Source organism: Littorina saxatilis, linkage group LG11, assembly GCF_037325665.1.
Source record: "Littorina saxatilis isolate snail1 linkage group LG11, US_GU_Lsax_2.0, whole genome shotgun sequence".
Classification (NCBI taxonomy): domain Eukaryota; kingdom Metazoa; phylum Mollusca; class Gastropoda; order Littorinimorpha; family Littorinidae; genus Littorina; species Littorina saxatilis.
The window spans coordinates 37,889,001-37,911,081 of NC_090255.1; the positions used below are offsets into that span (position 1 = coordinate 37,889,001).

Consider the following 22,081-nt stretch of genomic DNA (forward strand, 5'->3'; position numbering starts at 1 on the left):
GTCCTCATTTCCTCCATACAGCTTGCAGCGGAGGGGGACCGCTGTTGTCCACACGGTTTTCCTTAGACTTTCTAAGGTGGGGCATCTCTGGAGAATGATTGTGGTCTGGGGTTTGATCCTCACGACCACAGCTGCAAGTAGGGGAGGGAACCAGCTCCAGCTTTTACTTTAAAAGGAACATTTCCCCTATAACAAACTTTTGGAGTTGAAAGCAGAAAAAGAACCTTACCTGTTGATGTACTCTAAACGATTGCTGTAGTTTGACAAAAGGGGACATACATGTCATTCGCAGAACGTCAGTCTGTGGACCTCGGGCTCAGAGACGACGGACGTCAACCCGCTTATCAGAGACACCTATCCATTTGGCTTTCCTTGAACACCTGAGTTTCAATGCAAGAGACAATATGTGACCCTCCACCACGAAATGAGTCGCATGTCACCTCGCGCGGTTCTGCGCTAGGCTTGATATAAGTCCGGAGAGTGTCTGGTAACAGTGTGAGGGTCACCTTAGTCACAGGCTTATAACTCAAACAGTTTTCGCTCTTTTCTAAAACGGTTTTCACCACTGGATAGAGCATAAAAAACTCTTTAGGAAAATATAAACATATGAAAATCATGCAAAGGTGACATGCGACTCATTCCGTGGTGGAGGGTCACATATCTTAATTTGTTTAAATTTGACTGTAAGATTCTTAGCAGCTTGCTGACCTTGGTTGTAGTTAGATTCTGCTTGATCCCAGGGCCAAGGAGCACGAGAAAGTTACCAACCGGTCGGGAGCCAGTCGCGTTGTTGAATTGGGTGGAATTGAATTTTTGTGTGGTTTCAATGAATCAGTCCCCGCGGTTTCTTCTCTCCCGTTTGGGTGGCACCCACTTTTGGTTCGTGCATCTCAGCCCCGGTAACCGAAGTAGTATAGTTTTATGGTTTGCAGAACAACACCTTGACATTTAAACATGAAAATATTGTGTTTCAGGAATCGTATCTGCAGCATCCATCTTCGGTCCAGTGTTGGCCTTCACCTTGGGAGGTCTTTTCAGCAAGTTGTACCTGACGCTAGAAGGTAATGATAATACTACTGCAATGTGTGTGTGTGTGTGTGTGTGTGTGTGTGTGTGTGTGTGTGTGTGTGTGTGTGTGTGTGTGTGTTTGTGTGTGTGTGTGTGTGTGTGTGTTTGTGTGTGTGTGTTTGTCTGTGTGTGCGTCAGCGTGTGTGATTGTGTGTGTGTGTGTGTGTGTGTGTGTGCGTGTGTGATTGTATGTGTGATTGTGTGTGTGTGTGTGTGTGTGTGTGTGTGTGTGTGTGTGTGTGTGTGTGGGAGCGTTTATAGTGTATGCTCATTGTAAGCAGTGTGGAATTTATACGAGATCAACAAGGCCGAAGGGCACGTACGTAATATAAGCGTTTGCTTGAGTTTGTGTCCCTATTGTTTGTCGTGTTATTATTGTATCATGTTTAATTGAATAAAACACTGTTGAAACCAACAAGGCCAAAGACGAAAAATTAGATGGTAGCACCGACATCCATCCACCCATCTATTAATTCTTCTTCTTCTTCTTCGTTCATGGGCTGAAACTCCCACGTTCACTCATGTTTTTTCACGAGTGGATTTGTACGTGTATGACCGTTTTTACCCAACCATTCAGACAGCCATACGCCGCTTTCGGGGGAAGCATGCTGGGTATTTTCGTGTTTCTACAACCCACCGAACTCTGACATGGATTACAATTCATTTATTCTTTCCTTTGTTTTTCAGACACAGAGATGTCCCCGATGGATCCTCGGTGGGTGGGGGCGTGGTGGCTGGGTTTCTTGACGTTCGGATTTCTGGGTGTGTTGGCAGCCATCCCCACCTTCTTCTTCCCACGACGCCTCAAGCCACAGCCCCATCTGCGCAAACTCGAAGAGGACCGGAAGCGAGAGGCCAAAGGTCGCATGTGTTTCCACGACCTAAAAGGTGAAAGGGAGCTTCGTTGATGTTAAAACCCTTTGACTGCCGGAAGAATACAAATTCGTAACATACCAGCTGAAACAGTTACACCAAAACTGAGAAAAACGGTATCCAGGGGAGGCAATCATCTTGCTGCAATTCAAAAATGGTTTCCCTTGTTAAGGTTTCGATCTGTTTATGATAGAAAACAACGGACCTGATACGTATTGTACGTAGCAGTCAAGGGGCTAAATGTCATTGTGGTTGTGGTGGTATTGACGTTTTTTGGATTGACAGTTATTCTAGCTGTTACTCATTGATGAGCGTTTGGATTGCGCTACCTCATTAAGTAACGGGAAGGACGCCTGTTCGTCTGTCTCTCCCTCACATGTGTGCGTGTGTGTGTTTACTTTTGTGTTTTGTGTTCTGTTGTTGGACACGCGAGAATTTTTGATGCAAAGCTAAATTAATTTTTTCTTGAAAAGCAATACATTTCTATTAATGATTACCAAAGGTATGATCATGTTTTGTTTTTGTTTTGCAGAGTTCCTGAAGAGCATCCTCCGCCTGGTGCAGACGCCAGTGTACATGTGTGTGGTGATGGGCACGTGCGTCTCGCTGCTTGGCATCGGGGGCATGATCTCCTTCCTGCCCAAGTACTTTGAGACACAGTTCATGATCCCCACCTGGCAAGCCAACATACTGCTCGGTACGATCTTGGGTGGGGTGGTGGGGGAGGGGGGGGTTGGGGACGGTTAAAGGGGGGGGGGGGGTGGTTTACGGGGGGGGGGGGGGGGATGATCTCCTTGCTGCCCAAGTACTTTGAGACACAGTTCATGATCCCCACCTGGCAAGCCAACATCCTGCTCGGTACGATTTGGGGGGATGGGATGGGTAGGGGTTGGGGGCAGGGGGCAGGGGGATTTGTGTGGTAAAAGAGGGCTTAAGTGTGTGTAGGGGGGTGGGGATGGGGGTGGGGCATGATCTCCACCTCCAATCTCACTCCATCTCCTTCTGTTTATCTGTCTGTCTGCCTCTTTCTCTCTTTCAATCTCGGTCTCTCCATCAATCATTTCCTCTATGTCTCACCCCTCTCTCTCTAAAAGACCAGCCTTTCATCTTTATCCTTGTAAAATAAAGCTCAGTCTCTGTCTCCAGGGCCGGACTAGGCTAAGAGGAGGGGGGGGGGGGGGTTGCCAGTGGTGGTCCAGGTAGTCAGGTCGTCATTTCCCGATTTTGACCTTAACCCCTCAAAAAATACCTCGGAGAATGTTTTGACTGTTTTGAACTCTGTGATGTCTGTAGATTACAGATCCGACGGATGACACTCTGTCATCCTTGGGCATTTTGATGTATTCAAGATGGCGGACAAGATGGATTCCAGACTGCAAAATAGTCGAAACTGCATGCTATAAACTAGCAGAACTGTATTTATTTATGTTTTCCGGGAGATAAAACGGGAGTTAATATGCATAACAACAGTTACATGATTAGCAGACACAATAACCCGAATGACTGGTCTGTTGAGGGACCGTTAAAACTGGTTAACGGAGCAGGATGATATAGTTAGTTTTAGCAATATATTTTGTTCAGTTACAGCTAATGGTTTAAGCTTATATGTGTTGTGGGCTTTGATTACTGTTGCACTTTGCTTGACCTTCATCGCATTTCAAGGTCATATGAATGTCAAATGTTCATTCAAATGATAAAGAATTATACTATTTTTGAAGATAAAATGACGAAATGTGTTCATCTTCTTAAAACTTGCCATGAATAAAAACGTTCATCAACACTGAAGGTCACACGTTTTCAAGGTCAAACAATTTCAAGGTCATATATTTTAATGTCTGCAAAACCATCACTTAGCACGTGTATCACTACAAAGATCACTGTCAAGAAGACGAAGCTGAGATTGTATGGCCATGTAACAAGAACAGGCGGGCTCTCCAAGACCATCTTACAGGGTATGGTGCGCGGAAAGAGAAGATAGAAAAGACAAATGAACAGAGGGACAGATATCATTACAGAGTGGATTCGGAAATGTTTTGCAACTTCCCAAAAATTGCTCACAGCCGCCAGAGGTGGAGACAGCTTATGAAGCGCCCGTCGTTGAAGTGACCCTACCATCCTGGTGGGTTCCAGAATCAATGAGTGACTTGGTCGGTGAGCAAGCAGATAACAACTTAATCCTGGAAAAGTGGCTGTAATACCCAGAATAACTTAAAGTTATCTTGTTCTCTTTTTTTTAAGAAGACTGATCCAGTCAGGTGAGGAATGTATACATCAGACGAAAGGCCTTGTAAGGTGTCACAGCGCCAAGCGATTCGGCATATGAAATCCCTTTTGACACCATATACACAGTGTTGTGTCAGTTAGTGACGCCCCGAGGAGGTGTATTAGGCGGCATGTCAAGAGGCTAAACCTGATGTACCATGTCTCACATACAAAAGACCTCTATCACATAACGTAAAGGTCATGGCGACGAACCAGGGATACTGGTTAGTATGCACTTTACCTCGCCGATGACCACACAGGATGATGTGTAGTTGACCATTCCAGATGACCAGGCGGGATGACCACGCTGGTTTACCACACAAGATGACATGGTCATGCAGTGAGTTTCCAGTTTGAGGGCAGCCACCATCGATCCCTTTTTTCAATTGCCGTAATGGTAGCGGATGACTATGCCTGATGACCAATAAATGACAACGCCCGATGATTACGCAGGATGTCATGTAGATTACCAGTACGGGTGACCAGTGAGAATTGCCAGTGCGGATGACCAGTGTGGATGACCTGTACAGATGACCATGAAGGATGACCATGAAGGATGACCAGTGCAGATGACCAGTGCGGATTACCGGTGCGGATGTCCAGTGCAGATGATCATGAACAAGAAGGGCAAAGCCCATACGACTCACATGCTTGACCTTGACATGACTTCAAAATACATGTGACCTTGACCCAAGGTCAAGGTCATGCAACACAAAGCTGTTAATTCAAGACATAGGAAGTACAATGGTGCGTATTGGCTCTTTCTACCATGAGATATGGTCACTTTTAGTGGTTCACTACCTTATTTTGGTCACATTTCATAAGGGTCAAAGTGACCTTGACCTTGATCATATGTGACCAAATGTGTCTCATGACGAAAGCATAACATGTGCCCCACATAATTTTTAAGTTTGAAACAGTTATCTTCCATAGTTCAGGGTCAAGGTCACTTCAAAATATGTATACAATCCAACTTTGAAGAGCTCCTGTGACCTTGACCTTGAAGCAAGGTAAACCAAACTGGTATCAAAAGATGGGGCTTACTTTGCCCTATATATCATATATAGGTGAGGTATTCAATCTCAAAAACTTCAGAGAAAATGGGAAAAATGGGAAAAATAGCTGTTTTTTAGACAACATTTATGGCCCCTGCGACCTTGACCTTGAAGCAAGGTCAAGATGCTATGTATGTTTTTTGGGGCCTTGTCATCATACACCATCTTGCCAAATTTGGTACTGATAGACTGAATAGTGTCCAAGAAATATCCAACGTTAAAGTTTTCCGGACGGACGTCCGGACGGACGGACGGACGGACGACTCGGGTGAGTACATAGACTCACTTTTGCTTCGCATGTGAGTCAAAAATGACCAGTGCGGATGACGAGTGCGGATGATTAGTGCGGATGACCAGTGCAGATTATCATGAATTGAACGATGACTAGTGCAGATGACCAGTGCAGATGATCATGAAGGATGACCTGTGCGGATAATCATGAAGGATGAATAGTGCGGATGACCGATGCGGATGATCACAAAAGGATGACCAGTGCGGATGACCGCAAAGGATGACCAGTGTGGATGACCTATCCAGATGACCAGTGCGGGTGACCGGTGAAGGTGACTGTTGCACATGGCCAGTGCGGATGACTACGATGGATGACCAGTGCGGATTTGTGGAATTTCCAAGGAGTAGACATCGACATAAGATGGCACACGCACATTGACCGACTGCGCAACCACAGCATGCTGTTACACATGGTACATTTCTCCACAGCCACACTTCAAAATTAGCATGACTTCAGTTGGTGTAGGTTCTACTCCAGGCGGTTTTCTGCCCATCCTACAACCACCCGAAGTCAACTGGATCAAGATTTGGAAGATCCCCGTAGAATTGCAATACAGCCCTTTTCAGATGGACGTTCAGCAATGGGCTGATGTGGGCGGTAGTTTTTGATTTATGTGGACTGGTGCTTGGAGGTTCTAGCTAGCCAGGTTTCATATCTCTAACCGTAACGTGATATGTTGTTTGAGATTTTGCACCTGTAGCACTCGCTTACAAACTGCGACATTTGCTGAAAGACTTCACCGATTTTCACGCATGGATCTTCTGCAGAGAAATCAAGCACTCCTACGAACACACTGGTTTATAATGAACAGCTGTCACCAGATGGCATACGCTTCCATCTAAAATAGCTCTATCGTCTGGTAAACAATCAAATCGGAGAAAACTAGTCTCTCACGATGTTCTTTGATCATCGCCCGCCATTTTGTAAGATCAATTTACAAGTTTTATCTTCGACAGTGAAACCTGTGCTTTGGAACACCATACGCACTAATCGCAAGTCCACGAATAACACAGGTTTCACATCTTCTCAGCCTGGATGTAATTCCATACACACTCATGTGCAAATTGTTTCCATTTAGCAGAATGAAACACGTCAAATGCCTTTGTTATTTGTCTTGGAAGAGGAGCTCAAGTACGGACACGGACAACACTACAGGCCATACTGTACGTGTCGTCATATTACTCATTACGTTTTCCCGACGTCATGAAGTTTATGACGCCATTCTAGCCCTTTTTTCTATGGAATGCCTTTTGTGTCTAAACAAAAAAATCAACATTTGCTAATTTTCCTATAATTAATTTTAACTCAATTTGCCCAAGGATTTAAAGATGTCATCCTGCGGATTTGTAAACTTCAGGAGTTAAACTACCCAAAACCATTAAAACATTTTCCGAGGTATTTTTCAAGGGGTTATTGCCCTGCCGTAAGGACTAAGGGGGATGTTCCCCCTGGCGGGGTCAAGGGACAGAGCCCCTTTAGTCCTTACGGCAGGGCAATAACCCCTTGAAAAATACCTCGGAAAATGTTTTAATGGTTTTGGGTAGTTTAACTCCTGAAGTTTACAAATCCGCAGGATGACATCTTTAAATCCTTGGGCAAATTGAGAAAAAATTAATTATAGGAAAATTAGCAAATGTTGATTTTTTTGATTTAGACACAAAAGGCATTCCATAGAAAAAAGGGCTAGAATGGCGTCATAACTTCATGACGTCGGGAAAACGTAATGAGTAATATGACGACACGTACAGTATGGCCTGTAGTGTTGTCCGTGTCCGTACTTGAGCTCCTCTTCCAAGACAAAAAACAAAGGCATTTGACGTGTTTCATTCTGCTGAATGGAAACAATTTGCACATGAGTGTGTATGGAATTACATCCAGGCTGAGAAGATGTGAAACCTGTGTTATTCGTGGACTTGCGATTAGTGCGTATGGTGTTCCAAAGCACAGGTTTCACTGTCGAAGATAAAACTTGTAAATTGATCTTACAAAATGGCGGGCGATGATCAAAGAACATCGTGAGAGACTAGTTTTCTCCGATTTGATTGTTTACCAGACGATAGAGCTATTTTAGATGGAAGCGTATGCCATCTGGTGACAGCTGTTCATGAACCAGTGTGTTCGTAGGAGTGCTTGATTTCTCTGCAGAAGATCCATGCGTGAAAATCGGTGAAGTCTTTCAGCAAATGTTGCAGTTTGTAAGCGAGTGCTACAGGTGCAAAATCTCAAACAACATATCACGTGAGAGATATGAAACCTGGCTAACTAGAACCTCCAAGCACCAGTCCACATAAATCAAAAACTACCGCCCACATCAGCCCATTGCTGAACGTCCATCTGAAAAGGGCTGTATTGCAATTCTACGGGGATCTTCCAAATCTTGATCCAGTTGACTCCGGGTGGTTGTAGGATGGGCAGAAAACCGCCTGGAGTAGAACCTACACCAACTGAAGTCATGCTAATGTTGAAGTGTGGCTGTGGAGAAAGTTACCATGTGCAACGGCATGCTGTGGTCGCGCAGTCGGTCAAGGTGCGTGTGCCATCTTATGTCGATGTCTACTCCTTGGAAATTGCACAAATCCGCACTGGTCATCCATCGTAGTCATCCGCACTGGGCATGTGCAACAGTCACCTTCACCGGTCACCCGCACTGGTCATCTGGATCGGCCATCCACACTGGTCATCCTTTGCGGTCATCCGCACTGGTCATCCTTTTGTGATCATCCGCATCGGTCATCCGCACTATTCATCCTTCATGATCATCTGCACTGGTCATCCGCACAGGTCATCCTTCATGATCATCTGCACTGGTCATCTGCACTAGTCATCGTTCATGATAATCTGCACTGGTCATCCGCACTAATCATTCGCACTCGTCATCCGCACTGGTAATTTTTCATGATCATCTGCACTGGACATCCGCACCGGTAATCCGCACTGGTCATCTGCACTGGTCATCATTCATGGTCATCTGCACAGGTCATCCACACTGGTCATCCGCACCGGCAATTCTCACCGGTCACCCGTACTGGTAATCTACATGACATCCTGCGTAATCATCGGGCGTTGTCATTTATTGGTCATCAGGAATAGTCATCCGCTACCATTTCGGCAATTGAAAAAAGGATCGATGGTGGCTGCCCTAAAACTAGAAACTCACTGCATGACCATGTCATCTTGTGTGGTAAACCAGCGTGGTCATCCCGCCTGGTCATCTGGAGTGGTAAACTACACATCATCCTGTGTGGTCATCGGCGAGGTAAAGTGCATACTAACCAGTATCCCTGGTTCGTCGCCATGACCTTTACGTTATGAGATAGAGGTCTTTTGTATGTGAGACATGGTACATCAGGTTTAGCCTCTTGACATGACGCCTAATACACCTCCTCGGGGCGTCACTAACTGACACAACACTGTGTATATGGTGTCAAAAGGGATTTCATATGCCGAATCGCTTGGCGCTGTGACACCTTACAAGGCCTTTCGTCTGATGTATACATTCCTCACCTGACTAGATCTTCTTAAAAAAAGAGCACAAGATAACTTTAAGTTATTGTGGGTATTACAGCTGCTTGCTCACCGACCAAGTCACTCATTGATTCTGGAACCCACCAGGATGGTAGGGTCACTTCAACGACGAGCGCTTCATAAGCTGTCTCCACCTCTGGCGGCTGTGAGCAATTTTTGGGAAGTTGCAAAATATTTCCCAATCCACTCTGTAATGATATCTGTCCCTCTGTTCATTTGTCTTCTCTATCTTCTCTTTCAGCGCACCATACCCTGTAAGATGGTCTTGGAGAGCCCGCCTGTTCTTGTTACATGGCCACACAATCTCAGCTTCGTCTTCTTGACAGTGATCTTTGTAGTGATGCACGTGCTAAGTGATGGTTTTACAAACATTAAAATATATGACCTTGAAATTGTTTGACCTTGAAAACATGTGACCTTCAGTGTTGGTGAACGTTTTTATTCATGGCAAGTTTTAAGAAGATGAACACATTTCGTCATTTTATCTTCAAAGATAGTATAATCCTTTATCATTTGAATGAACATTTGACATTCATATGACCTTGAAATGCGATGAAGGTCAAGCGAAGTGCAACAGTAATCAAAGCCCACAACACATATAAGCTTAAACCATTAGCTGTAACTGAACAAAATATATTGCTAAAACTATATCATCCTGCTCCGTTAACCAGTTTTAACGGTCCCCCAACAGACCAGCCATTCGGGTTATAGTGTCTGCTAATCATGTAACTGTTGTTATGCATATTAACTCCCGTTTTATCTCCCGGAAAACATAAATAAATACAGTTCTGCTAGTTTATAGCATGCAGTTTCGACTATTTTGCAGTCTGGAATCCATCTTGTCCGCCATCTTGAATACATCAAAATGCCCAAGGATGACAGAGTGTCATCCGTCGGATCTGTAATCTACAGACATCACAGAGTTCAAAACAGTCAAAACATTCTCCGAGGTATTTTTTGAGGGGTTTAAGGTCAAAATCGGGAAATGACGACCTGACTACTTGTGGGTGTCAGGGGGCGAAGCCCCCTTAAGCTGATGGGTAGGTCATATTCTGAGATAGGAAAATGGTCGCTCCTTGCATGAAACGGCATAAAATAAACAATAATAAAAATGTTTTAAGTAAGTGAGGTACATGTTTAGGCTAGGGGGGGGGGGGGGTTGCGCAACCCCCATAACCCCCCCGGTAGTCCGGCCCTGGTCTCTGTCATCTATTTTGCTTTGTAATGACCCCAAATGGTATTGCCCTATTGGTCTTTCCAGTGTCCAGCCTCTCTCTCTTGCTTGTATGTTTCTGTATATGTCTATCCTTCTCTATACCTGTCTGGACAGTATGTTTACACATTATTTGTGTTTTGAATATCCACAGGAGTGCTAAACATCCTGTCAGCGGCCGGCGGTACTTTGGTGGGCGGGGTTGTGACGTCACGCTTCAAGTTGTCCCCCGTGCAGTGTCTGAAGCTGATGGTGATTACCACGGCAACGTCCGTCATATTTAATGGCATGGGCTTCTTTCTGGGTTGTGACCAGCCCTACATCAGCATGGGTGCTTCTTCCGGGTAGGTTTCAGCCTTTCTCCGGGTATGTGTCAGTATGTTGCCGGGTAGGTGTCAGTATGCTGGCATGTGTCAGTATGTTTCCGGGTTGGTTTCAGCTTTTTTCGGGTATGTGTCAGTATGTTGCCGGGTATGGATCCGTATGTTGCCGGGTATGTGTCAGTATGTTGCCGGGTATGCATCAGTATGTTGCCGGGTATGCATCAGTATGTTGCCGGGTATGTTTCAGTATGTCTTAATGTAGGCATACATAGTTCCAAAACACGTATACCAACCATATACACTGAGACAGGAAACAATCGGTCCCGAAAAACCAAGAAAATGCCAAGTAAGAAAAACTAACAACCAACCAACCAACCAACATTCCGTTCGAATTTTATTCAGCTGCTTCATGACTATTGACCTTATACTATGACCGTTCTTCGTTCGGTTTAACTTTTGTTATGTTCAATCATCCATTTTGACTAAACATTTTAGGAATCAACAACTAGCTACAGGCCTATCATAGTTATATCATTAAAAGATACATTTAATAATTGAGGATTTTTGCGGCGAAGCCAAATTAAATTATTCTTGAAAACCAATACATATTTGCAGATGGTTACTAACAAATTTACATAATATGAAACAGTGACAGATACAACAACAACAAGAAATTCCTCCGAGGTAGGAAAAACACCCCCGTTGGTCAAAGGGAAATAACCATTCTCACTGCCACCAACTGAGAAGGTTATTTCCCTTTGACCATTAATATGTCCCTCTATAAGTCCTTGTAGAATCTTAATCCACCAATAACTCCCTAACCGTGTGTTTGACTGGTCCCAATTTTTGTAAGGACCGTCTCAGGAATGTATAGAACCTGTTCACCAAGTTTGGTGACGATCGGTCCGTTCATTCTTGAGATCTATATGCGAACACAAACACACAAACACATCGAGCGAAACCTATACACACCCCTATACCGGGGGTGTAAAAACGTCCGGGGCAGTGTGTTAAACCTAAGACAAATTCAGATGAAAAGCCCTAATTTTGACTGTGACAGTGAAGTCATCGCGTTATCGTTATAAGTTATATGCAAGGGACATACCTCAAGCCAGACTGTTGACGGAGAAGATTATTTTTGAATACTATTCTCGATGATTTTGGTGTTTTTATAAGAAAAAATGTATACCTCCATTTTGAGATTTTCTCTGGTCGACTCTCAATGTGTTCGCAGTTTTTAAGGTGTACAGACAAAAGAAAAGGCATTTGATCTTTTAATTTTCTTTTAACCCAGGCTTCCAGCCAATGGTAACACAACGGAAATGACGTGTGGCGGGACGTGTCAGTGTGACGACACAGTCTTCTTTCCCACCTGTGGTGCGGATGGCGTCAATTACTTCTCGCCTTGTCACGCGGGATGCTCCGAGAGTCTCGGAATGGTGGGTTTGTGTTGTGTTGTGTTGTGTTGTGTGTGTGTGTGTGTGTGTGTGTGTGTGTGTGTGTGTGTGTGTTGTGTGTTGCGCGCGCGTGTGTGTGTGTGTGTGTGTGTTGTGGTGTTGTGTGGCCTTGTGTTGTGTTGTGTCGTTGTGTTGTGTGTGTGTGTGTCATGGCTCGCATTTTTCATGATCCGCTAACTTCGACCATTATTTTTAATAATCACTGAGACTCGGCATGTAACCTCTACATATTTTGATCAAACATACAAATAACATTTATGTATCGATCTTAACGCCCAGCCGACCACGAAGGGCCATATCAGGGCGGTGCTGCTTTGACATATAACGTGCGCCACACACAAGACAGAAGTCGCAGCACAGGCTTCATGTCTCACCCAGTCACATTATTCTGACACCGGACCAACCTGTCCTAGCACTAACCCCATAATGCCAGACGCCAGGCGGAGCAGCCACTAGATTGACAATTTTAAAGTCTTAGGTATGACCCGGCCGGGGTTCGAACCCACGACCTCCCGATCACGGGGCGGACGCCTTACCACTAGGCCAACCGTGCCGGTAGAGTTCCTTTTACTTTTTACGATTGAACGCACACAAACATGCACTATTTAGTAGTCTCGGCTGGCCGTCTAATCATGAATTTTTGTCGGAATCTGACGTCAAAGAAGGGAAATCCCATGTTCAATCGATACATAAACTTATATGTGTTGTGTTGTGTGTGAGTGTATACATAAGTGTGTGTGCGTGTGCGAAATGCCGATCACAAAAACACACACATCGAGTTTTTATCACCAACAAACACTTTCTGTTTCGAACCATTTCCAACAGAGTTACGGCTCCTGTTCCTGCATCAACGCGACGATGACGTCATGGCGGAAGAACTCGACGGGCGGTCAGGAAGAGATGACGTCACAAGCGACACCAGGGTTTTGTGCCCCTGACTGCAGCAACCTCTACCCTTACGCTATCGTCAACTTTTTCGGCGCCTTGACTGCAACACTCGTCATCATGCCAGCATTCCTCGTCAGTGTCAGGTAACACAAAAGTACACACTTGGTATCAAAACTGAATCCATTGTGGCGTTTTATGAGGGGGGGGGGGGGAGATAGAGAGAGAGAGAGAGAGAGAGAGAGAGAGAGAGAGAGAGAGAGAGAGAGAGAGAGAGAGAGAGAGAATGAGAGAGAGAGAGAAAATGTGTGTGTGTGTGTGTGTGTGTGTGTGTGAGAGGGGGAGCGAGAGACAGAGATAGATAGATAGAGAGAATGAGAGAGAAAATGTGTGTGTGTGTGTGTGTGTGTGTGTGTGTGTGTGTGTGTGTGTGTGTGTGTATGTGTGAGGGGGAGCGAGAGAGAGAGAGGGAGAGAGAGAGGGGGAGAGAGAGAGAGAGAGAGAGAGAGGCGGAGAGATAGAAAGAAAGAGAGAGAGAGAGAGACAGAGACAAAAATAAAGAGAGAGAAAGAAAGAAAGAGAGAGAGAGAGAGAGAGAGAGAGAGAGAGAGAGAGAGAGAGAGAGAGAGAGAGAGAGAGAGAGAGAGAGAGAGAGAGAGAGAGAGAGATTTTACCATGTGTATGCATCACAGTCCACATCTGAACACCCTTGTCAGCAGATAGTAGCAGAAGGAAAAGAGAAAAGATTGTAATGGCAAGTTGTCTCAAGTTCTGCATTTTCCTCACTTGTTTCATTAGTTACCATGCAGGTATAGACCTCGGGGAACTTGCTATTTTTGTTTTTAATTTTGCAGGAGCGTCAAAGAGAGTGACAAACCGCTTGCCATAGGCCTTTCAGCCTTCTGCGGCACTCTTCTGGGTGAGCAAAAGCACTGTAATTTTATAGAGAAACTAAGGAGTAAAGATACAATCTTTATTTATGCTAGCTTTTGGGCCTAAGGTGAACACCTTTTTTTATACTAGCTTATGGGCCCAAAGTGAAAACCTTTATTTATACTAGCTTGGGGCGGGGATGTAGCTCAGTCGGTAGCGCGCTGGATTTGTATCCAGTTGGCCGCTGTCAGCCTGAGTTCGTCCCCACGTTCGGCGAGAGATTTATTTCTCAGAGTCAATTTTGTGTGCAGACTCTCCTCGGTGTTCGAACACCCCCGTGTGTACACGCAAGCACAAGACCAAGTGCGCTTGAAAAAGATCCTGTAATCCATGTCAGAGTTCGGTGGGTTATAGAAACACGAAAATACCCAGCATGCTTCCTCCGAAAGCGGCGTATGGCTGCTTAAATGGCGGGGTAAAAAACGGTCATACACGTAAAAGCCGTGGGAGTTTCAGCCCATGAACGAACAAACAAACAAAAAATACTAGCTTAATAGGGGCCTAACGAGAAAACCTTTATTTATGCTAGCTTAATAGGGGGCTAACGAGAAAACCTTTATTTATGCTAGCAAAGAAACAATAGCGACTGCATGTGAGAGCGAAGAACAAAAAGACCAAAAAGCACTTTACTCACGAGAAAACCTTTATTTATGCTAGCTTATTGGCCTAAAGAGAAAGTCTTTTTTTATGCTAGCTTATTGGCCTAAAGAGAAAACCTTTATTTATGCTAGCTTATTGGCCTAAAGAGAAAGTCTTTTTTTATGCTAGCTTATTGGCCTAAAGAGAAAACCTTTATTTATGCTAGCTTATTGGCCTAAAGAGAAAGTCTTTTTTTATGCTAGCTTATTGGCCTAAAGAGAAAACCTTTATTTATGCTAGCTTATTGGCCTAAAGAGAAAGTCTTTTTTTATGCTAGCTTATTGGCCTAAAGAGAAAACCTTTATTTATTCTAGCTTATTGGCCTAAAGAGAAAACCTTTATTTATTCTAGCTTATTGTCCTAAAGAGAAAACCTTTATTTATTCTAGCTTATTGGCCTAAAGAGAAAACCTTTATTTATTCTAGCTTATTGGCCTAAAGAGAAAGTCTTTTTTTATGCTAGCTTATTGGCCTAAAGAGAAAGTCTTTTTTTATTCTAGCTTATTGGCCTAAAGAGAAAGTCTTTTTTTATGCTAGCTTATTGGCCTAAAGAGAAAACCTTTATTTATTCTAGCTTATTGGCCTAAGAGAAAGTCTTTTTTTATGCTAGCTTATTGGCCTAAAGAGAAAACCTTTATTTATTCTAGCTTATTGGCCTAAAGAGAAAGTCTTTTTTTATGCTAGCTTATTGGCCTAAAGAGAAAACCTTTATTTATTCTAGCTTATTGGCCTAAAGAGAAAGACTTTTTTTTATACTAGCCTATTGGCCAAAAGAGAAAGTCTTTTTTTATTCTAGCTTATTGGCCTAAAGAGAAAACCTTTATTTATGCTAGCTTTTTGGCCTAAAGAGAAAACCTTTATTTATTCTAGCTTATTGGCCTAAAGAGAAAACCTTTATTTATGCTAGCTTTTTGGCCTAAAGAGAAAGTCTTTTTTTATGCTAGCTTTTTGGCCTAAAGAGAAAACCTTTATTTATTCTAGCTTATTGGCCTAAAGAGAAAGTCTTTTTTTATGCTAGCTTATTGGCCTAAAGAGAAAGTCTTTTTTTATGCTAGCTTATTGGCCTAAAGAGAAAGTCTTTTTTTATGCTAGCTTATTGGCCTAAAGAGAAAGTCTTTTTTATGCTAGCTTATTGGCCTAAAGAGAAAGTCTTTTTTTATGCTAGCTTTTTGGCCTAAAGAGAAAACCTTTATTTATTCTAGCTTATTGGCCTAAAGAGAAAACCTTTATTTATGCTAGCTTTTTGGCCTAAAGAGAAAACCTTTGTTTATTCTAGCTTATTGGCCTAGAGAGAAAATCTTTATTTATGCTAGCTTATTGGCCTAAAGAGAAAACCTGTATTTATTCTAGCTTATTGGCCTAAAGAGAAAGTCTTTTTTTATGCTAGCTTATTGGCCTAAAGAGAAAGTCTTTTTTTATGCTAGCTTATTGGCCTAAAGAGAAAACCTTTATTTATTCTAGCTTATTGTCCTAAAGAGAAAACCTTTATTTATTCTAGCTTATTGGCCTAAAGAGAAAACCTTTATTTATTCTAGCTTATTGGCCTAAAGAGAAAACCTTTATTTATTCTAGCTTATTGGCCTAAAGAGAAAGTCTTTTTTTATGCTAGCTTATTGGCCTAAAGAGAAAGTCTTTATTTATGCTAGCTTATTGGCCTAAAGAGAAAACCTTTATTTATTCTAGCTTATTGGCCTAAAGAGAAAGTCTTTTTTTATGCTAGCTTATTGGCCTAAAGAGAAAGTCTTTTTTATGCTAGCTTATTGGCCTAAAGAGAAAACCTTTATTTATTCTAGCTTATTGGCCTAAAGAGAAAGTCTTTTTTTATGCTAGCTTATTGGCCTAAAGAGAAAGTCTTTTTTTATGCTAGCTTATTGGCCTAAAGAGAAAACCTTTATTTATTCTAGCTTATTGGCCTAAAGAGAAAGTCTTTTTTATGCTAGCTTATTGGCCTAAAGAGAAAGTCTTTTTTTATGCTAGCTTATTGGCCTAAAGAGAAAACCTTTATTTATTCTAGCTTTGGGGCCTAAAGAGAAAGTCTTTTTTTATGCTAGCTTATTGGCCTAAAGAGAAAACCTTTATTTATTCTAGCTTTGGGGCCTAAAGAGAAAATCTTTATTTATGCTAGCTTATAGGCCAAAAGAGAAATCCGTTATTCATGCTAGCTTTGGGGCCTAAATATGAAACATCATTTTTAGGAGCACATAGTCGGTATTTACGCCACATGCAAAACAAGTATTTGTGATTTTGATTAATCGGTTAGATACCATATCCAATAGCCAACCCTGTTTTACAGAATAAACTTGACATGTCAACATATTCACGAGGCTGTATCTTAAAAACATTAGATCGATTTCTCTGATTTTATTACACATTGTTTTGTCAGACTTTAAACAAACATCAGGCAAAAATGTTAGCGATTTCCAATGGTTGTTTAATCGGTGTCGGATGTCTTTAAGATTTGCTCCTCGACCCCATTGCTAGATAATCATAAAAACTAACGCTGCTTTGGCCTCCTCTCTGTTCCATTAGGAAATGAAAATATTATACATGTATGTTATATTTTGGCTACGGTTTTGTTAAAGCTGGTTACCGGGCCTCAATCTATTGCAGTATCGATCACAGCTCTGTCGTCAAGCTGGTTACCGGGCTCACAATGTATTGCAGTATCGATCACTGCTCTGTCGTCAAGCTGGTTACAGGGCCTCACAATGTATTGCAGTATCGATCACTGCTCTGTCGTCAAGCTGGTTACCGGGCTTACAATGTATTGCAGTATCGACCACTGCTCTGTCGTCAAGCTGGTTACCGGGCTTACAATGTATTGCAGTATCGATCACTGCTCTGTCGTCAAGCTGGTTACCGGGCCTCACACTGTATTGCAGTATCGATCACTGCTCTGTCGTCAAGCTGGTTACCGGGCCTCACAATATATTGCAGTATCGATCACTGCTCTGTCGTCAAGCTGGTTACTGGGCCTCACACTGTATTGCAGTATCGATCACTGCTCTGTCGTCAAGCTGGTTACCGGGCCTCACAATATATTGCAGTATCGATCACTGCTCTGTCATCAAGCTGGTTACCGGGCCTCACACTGTATTGCAGTATCGATCACTGCTCTGTCGTCAAGCTGGTTACAGGGCCTCACAATGTATTGCAGTATCGATCACTGCTCTGTCGTCAAGCTGGTTACAGGGCCTCACAATGTATTGCAGTATCGATCACTGCTCTGTCGTCAAGCTGGTTACCGGGCTTACAATGTATTGCAGTATCGATCACTGCTCTGTCGTCAAGCTGGTTACAGGGCCTCACAATGTATTGCAGTATCGATCACTGCTCTGTCGTCAAGCTGGTTACCGGGCCTCACAATATATTACAGTATCGATCACTGCTCTGTCGTCAAGCTGGTTACCGCGCCTCACACTGTATTGCAGTATCGATCACTGCTCTGTCGTCAAGCTGGTTACCGTGCCTCAATGTATTGCAGTATCGATCACTGCTCTGTCGTCAAGCTGGTTACCGTGCCTCAATGTATTGCAGTATCGATCACTGCTCTGTCGTCAAGCTGGTTACCGTGCCTCAATGTATTGCAGTATCGATCACTGCTCTGTCGTCAAGCTGGTTACCGTGCCTCAATGTATTGCAGTATCGATCACTGCTCTGTCGTCAAGCTGGTTACCGTGCCTCAATGTATTGCAGTATCGATCACTGCTCTGTCGTCAAGCTGGTTACCGTGCCTCAATGTATTGCAGTATCGATCACTGCTCTGTCGTCAAGCTGGTTACCGGGCCTCACAATATATTGCAGTATCGATCACTGCTCTGTCGTCAAGCTGGTTACCGGGCCTCACACTGTATTGCAGTATCGATCACTGCTCTGTCGTCAAGCTGGTTACCGGGCCTCACAATATATTACAGTATCGATCACTGCTCTGTCGTCAAGCTGGTTACCGGGCTTACAATGTATTGCAGTATCGATCACTGCTCTGTCGTCAAGCTGGTTACCGGGCCTCACAATATATTACAGTATCGATCACTGCTCTGTCGTCAAGCTGGTTACCGGGCCTCACAATATATTGCAGTATCGATCACTGCTCTGTCGTCAAGCTGGTTACCGGGCCTCACACTGTATTGCAGTATCGATCACTGCTCTGTCGTCAAACTGGTTACCGGGCCTCACACTGTATTGCAGTATCGATCACTGCTCTGTCGTCAAGCTGGTTACTGGGCCTCACAATATATTGCAGTATCGATCACTGCTCTGTCGTCAAGCTGGTTACCGGGCCTCACACTGTATTGCAGTATCGATCACTGCTCTGTCATCAAACTGGTTACCGGGCCTCACACTGTATTGCAGTATCGATCACTGCTCTGTCGTCAAGCTGGTTACCGGGCCTCACACTGTATTGCAGTATCGATCACTGCTCTGTCGTCAAGCTGGTTACCGCGCCTCACACTGTATTGCAGTATCGATCACTGCTCTGTCGTCAAGCTGGTTACAGGGCCTCACAATGTATTGCAGTATCGATCACTGCTCTGTCGTCAAGCTGGTTACAGGGCCTCACAATGTATTGCAGTATCGATCACTGCTCTGTCGTCAAGCTGGTTACAGGGCCTCACAATGTATTGCAGTATCGATCACTGCTCTGTCGTCAAGCTGGTTGCTGGGCCGAGGTGCACAAGAAAGTTACCAACTGGGTGGGAGTCAGCCGCGGTGTTGGATTGGTTGAAATTGAGATTTGTTTTGTTTTCAACAAATCAGACCCCTCGGTTTGAGTAGTACCCAGTTTCGGGATTGCTGGGCCCCAATGACGTAATACCATATGGCTGTTTTGTTTAGGCTGGTTCCCGGGTCCCAATGACGTCAAGACATATGACTGTTTTGTTTAGGCTGGTTCCTGGGGCCCCTTATATTGTACGGACGTATCGTGGATTCATGTTGCTATGCATGGGCCCCAATGACGTCATGACATATGGCTGCTCTGTTCAGGCTGGTTCCTGGTGCCCTAATGACGTCATGACATATGGCTGCTTTGTTTATGCTGATTTCTGGGCCCCAATGACGTAAAGACATATGGTTGTTTTGTTCAGGCTGGTTCCTGGGCCCCATAGTGTACGGACGCATCGTGGACTCATGTTGCATGCTGTGGAGTTCTGGGTGTGACGGCGGCGGGTCCTGCAGTCTCTACGATCTCTCAGTGTTCCGGTAAGACGTCTTATGACAAAGCATATAATTATCGTCATGATTCGAAATTATCTGACAGCTCATTTTGCCTGTTGAAGGTAAGCAAACCCCATGGAATTCGCGCAAATATGCGTTTTTGTGTGTTTGCACTACACACTTGAATACAAACCGATTTGAACCAAACTCGCTCGTTAAAGTGTCATTCCTCTCTCCGTCTCCAACTCTCTTCCTCTACCTCTCTGAGAAAGGAAACGAACTTGCAGCGGTCCTACATAGCCATATTAGGCCAAAAAAAAAATAGGTCTGTTTACGGTAACCCGACCGACCCTAGTTTTTTCGCGCGACCCTAGTCTTTTTTTTGGCATTTGGGAAAAAAAAAAAAATCTTGCTTTTTGGGCAAAATAACGTAAAAATATGTTTTTTTGGAAAAAAAAAAAAATCCCGACCTACCGACCCTTTTTTTGTGTGGCCTATGTTACCGTAAACAGACCTTTTTTTGTTGCCTTAGTTGAAGGGACGTTACAAACTAACCAGCAACCTACCCGCCCACCATCTTATCACCCTACACATACCAACCGTTACTACTTTGTTATTTGAACGGCGACTAAAGCAACACCATTGTGTTTCAGTTTTCTTGACAGTTCTGTGTGTGTACGCGCGCGCACCATCTGGAGAGTTTCAGTTTTCTTGACAGTTATGTGCGTGTGCGCGCGTGCGCGTATGTATGTGTGCGTGTGTGTGTGTGTGTGTGTGTGTGTGTGTGTGTGTGTGTGTGTGTGCTTCAAACAGGAGAGAGAGAGAGAGAGAGAGAGAGAGAGAGAGAGAGAGAGAGAGAGAGAGAGAGATAGAAAAAAAAGAGACAGACAGACAGACAGACAGACAGACAGACAGACCTCTAAATGCGTTTGAAAATCCAATCAGTCACGAAGATCAAATTTTCCTCTGTTTTTTTGTGTTCTGATTTGTTATGTTTGTTTCCAGGTATCGCTACCATGCTATCTTCTTCAGCACACGAATAGGATGCTGCCTGCTCTATCTGACAGCTTTGCTGATTGCAATGTACGGTCGCAACAAATTCGCACCGCAGAGTGACGTCATCGAGTCCACGATCGCACCGGAAGGAGAAAAACTAATGCTTGAGAAATCCCTGAACGGAAACGGAACGAGAACCTCGAACGGAACACCAGAAGAGGAAGAAGATGATGACTTCTTCGGAGGGAAGAACATCTACAAAGGGAAGAAATAAGAATTGAGTGACTGTGGTGTGAAATACGCAGTTATTCCTCTTAAGCCTACCCCTTTCCAATGCCATGCAAAAGACCGGCGCACACTTGTTGTTGTTGAAAACTGTGTACAATGACAAAACATAGTAAAACATTTTCCCTTTGTTACCTTTCTGTTTCAGGGAACACTGGCCTTATGAAACTGTTTCAGGGAACACTGGCCTTATGAAACTGTTTCAGGGAACACTGACTGGCCTTATGAAACTGTTTCAGGGAACACTGGCCTTATGAAACTGTTTCAGGGAACACTGGCCTTATGAAACTGTTTCAGGGAACACTGGCCTTATGAAACTGTTTCAGGGAACACTGGCCTTATGAAACTGTTTCAGGGAACACTGGCCTTATGAAACTGTTTCAGGGAACACTGGCCTTATGAAACTGTTTCAGGGAACACTGGCCTTATGAAACTGTTTCAGGGAACACTGGCCTTATGAAACTGTTTCAGGGAACACTGGCCTTATGAAACTGTTTCAGGGAACACTGGCCTTATGAAACTGTTTCAGGGAACACTGGCCTTATGAACCTGTTTCAGGGAACACTGGCCTTATGAAACTGTTTCAGGGAACACTGGCCTTATGAAACTGTTTCAGGGAACACTGGCCTTATGAAACTGTTTCAGGGAACACTGGCCTTATGAAACTGTTTCAGGGAACACTGGCCTTATGAAACTGTTTCAGGGAACACTGGCCTTATGAAACTGTTTCAGGGAACACTGGCCTTATGAAACTGTTTCAGGGAACACTGGCCTTATGAAACTGTTTCAGGGAACACTGGCCTTATGAAACTGTTTCAGGGAACACTGGCCTTATGAAACTGTTTCAGGGAACACTGGCCTTATGAAACTGTTTCAGGGAACACTGGCCTTATGAAACTGTTTCAGGGAACACTGGCCTTATGAAACTGTTTCGCTTAACCAAAGCTCAATCGTACGAATATTGTGCGTCAACCTAATCGGCAATAGTAACTTTGTACTGTTTTGTTTTCTGCATGACGAAAACATTGCGCTTATTGGCAGTATGAGAAATATGAGATTACCATACGGTACGTAATCATTTTGCATATTGGCAGTATGAGAAATATGAGATTACTATAC

General features: G+C 43.8%; 1 protein-coding gene across 1 annotated transcript in view; it reads left to right on the plus strand.

The window, feature by feature from the left end:
* Positions 1-21,322, plus strand: part of LOC138980399 (solute carrier organic anion transporter family member 2A1-like) — a 39,029-nt gene extending 17,707 nt beyond the window's left edge. Inside the window, exons 4-12 of the mRNA XM_070353265.1 lie at positions 975-1,061; positions 1,756-1,956; positions 2,474-2,638; positions 10,443-10,632; positions 11,906-12,050; positions 12,894-13,099; positions 13,808-13,872; positions 19,612-19,726; positions 20,687-21,322. Of these exons, the coding sequence (XP_070209366.1) occupies positions 975-1,061; positions 1,756-1,956; positions 2,474-2,638; positions 10,443-10,632; positions 11,906-12,050; positions 12,894-13,099; positions 13,808-13,872; positions 19,612-19,726; positions 20,687-20,951 (1,439 nt within the window). The 3' untranslated portion in view covers positions 20,952-21,322. The remainder of the gene's footprint in view (positions 1-974; positions 1,062-1,755; positions 1,957-2,473; positions 2,639-10,442; positions 10,633-11,905; positions 12,051-12,893; positions 13,100-13,807; positions 13,873-19,611; positions 19,727-20,686) is intronic.
* Positions 21,323-22,081: the final 759 nt, after the last annotated feature.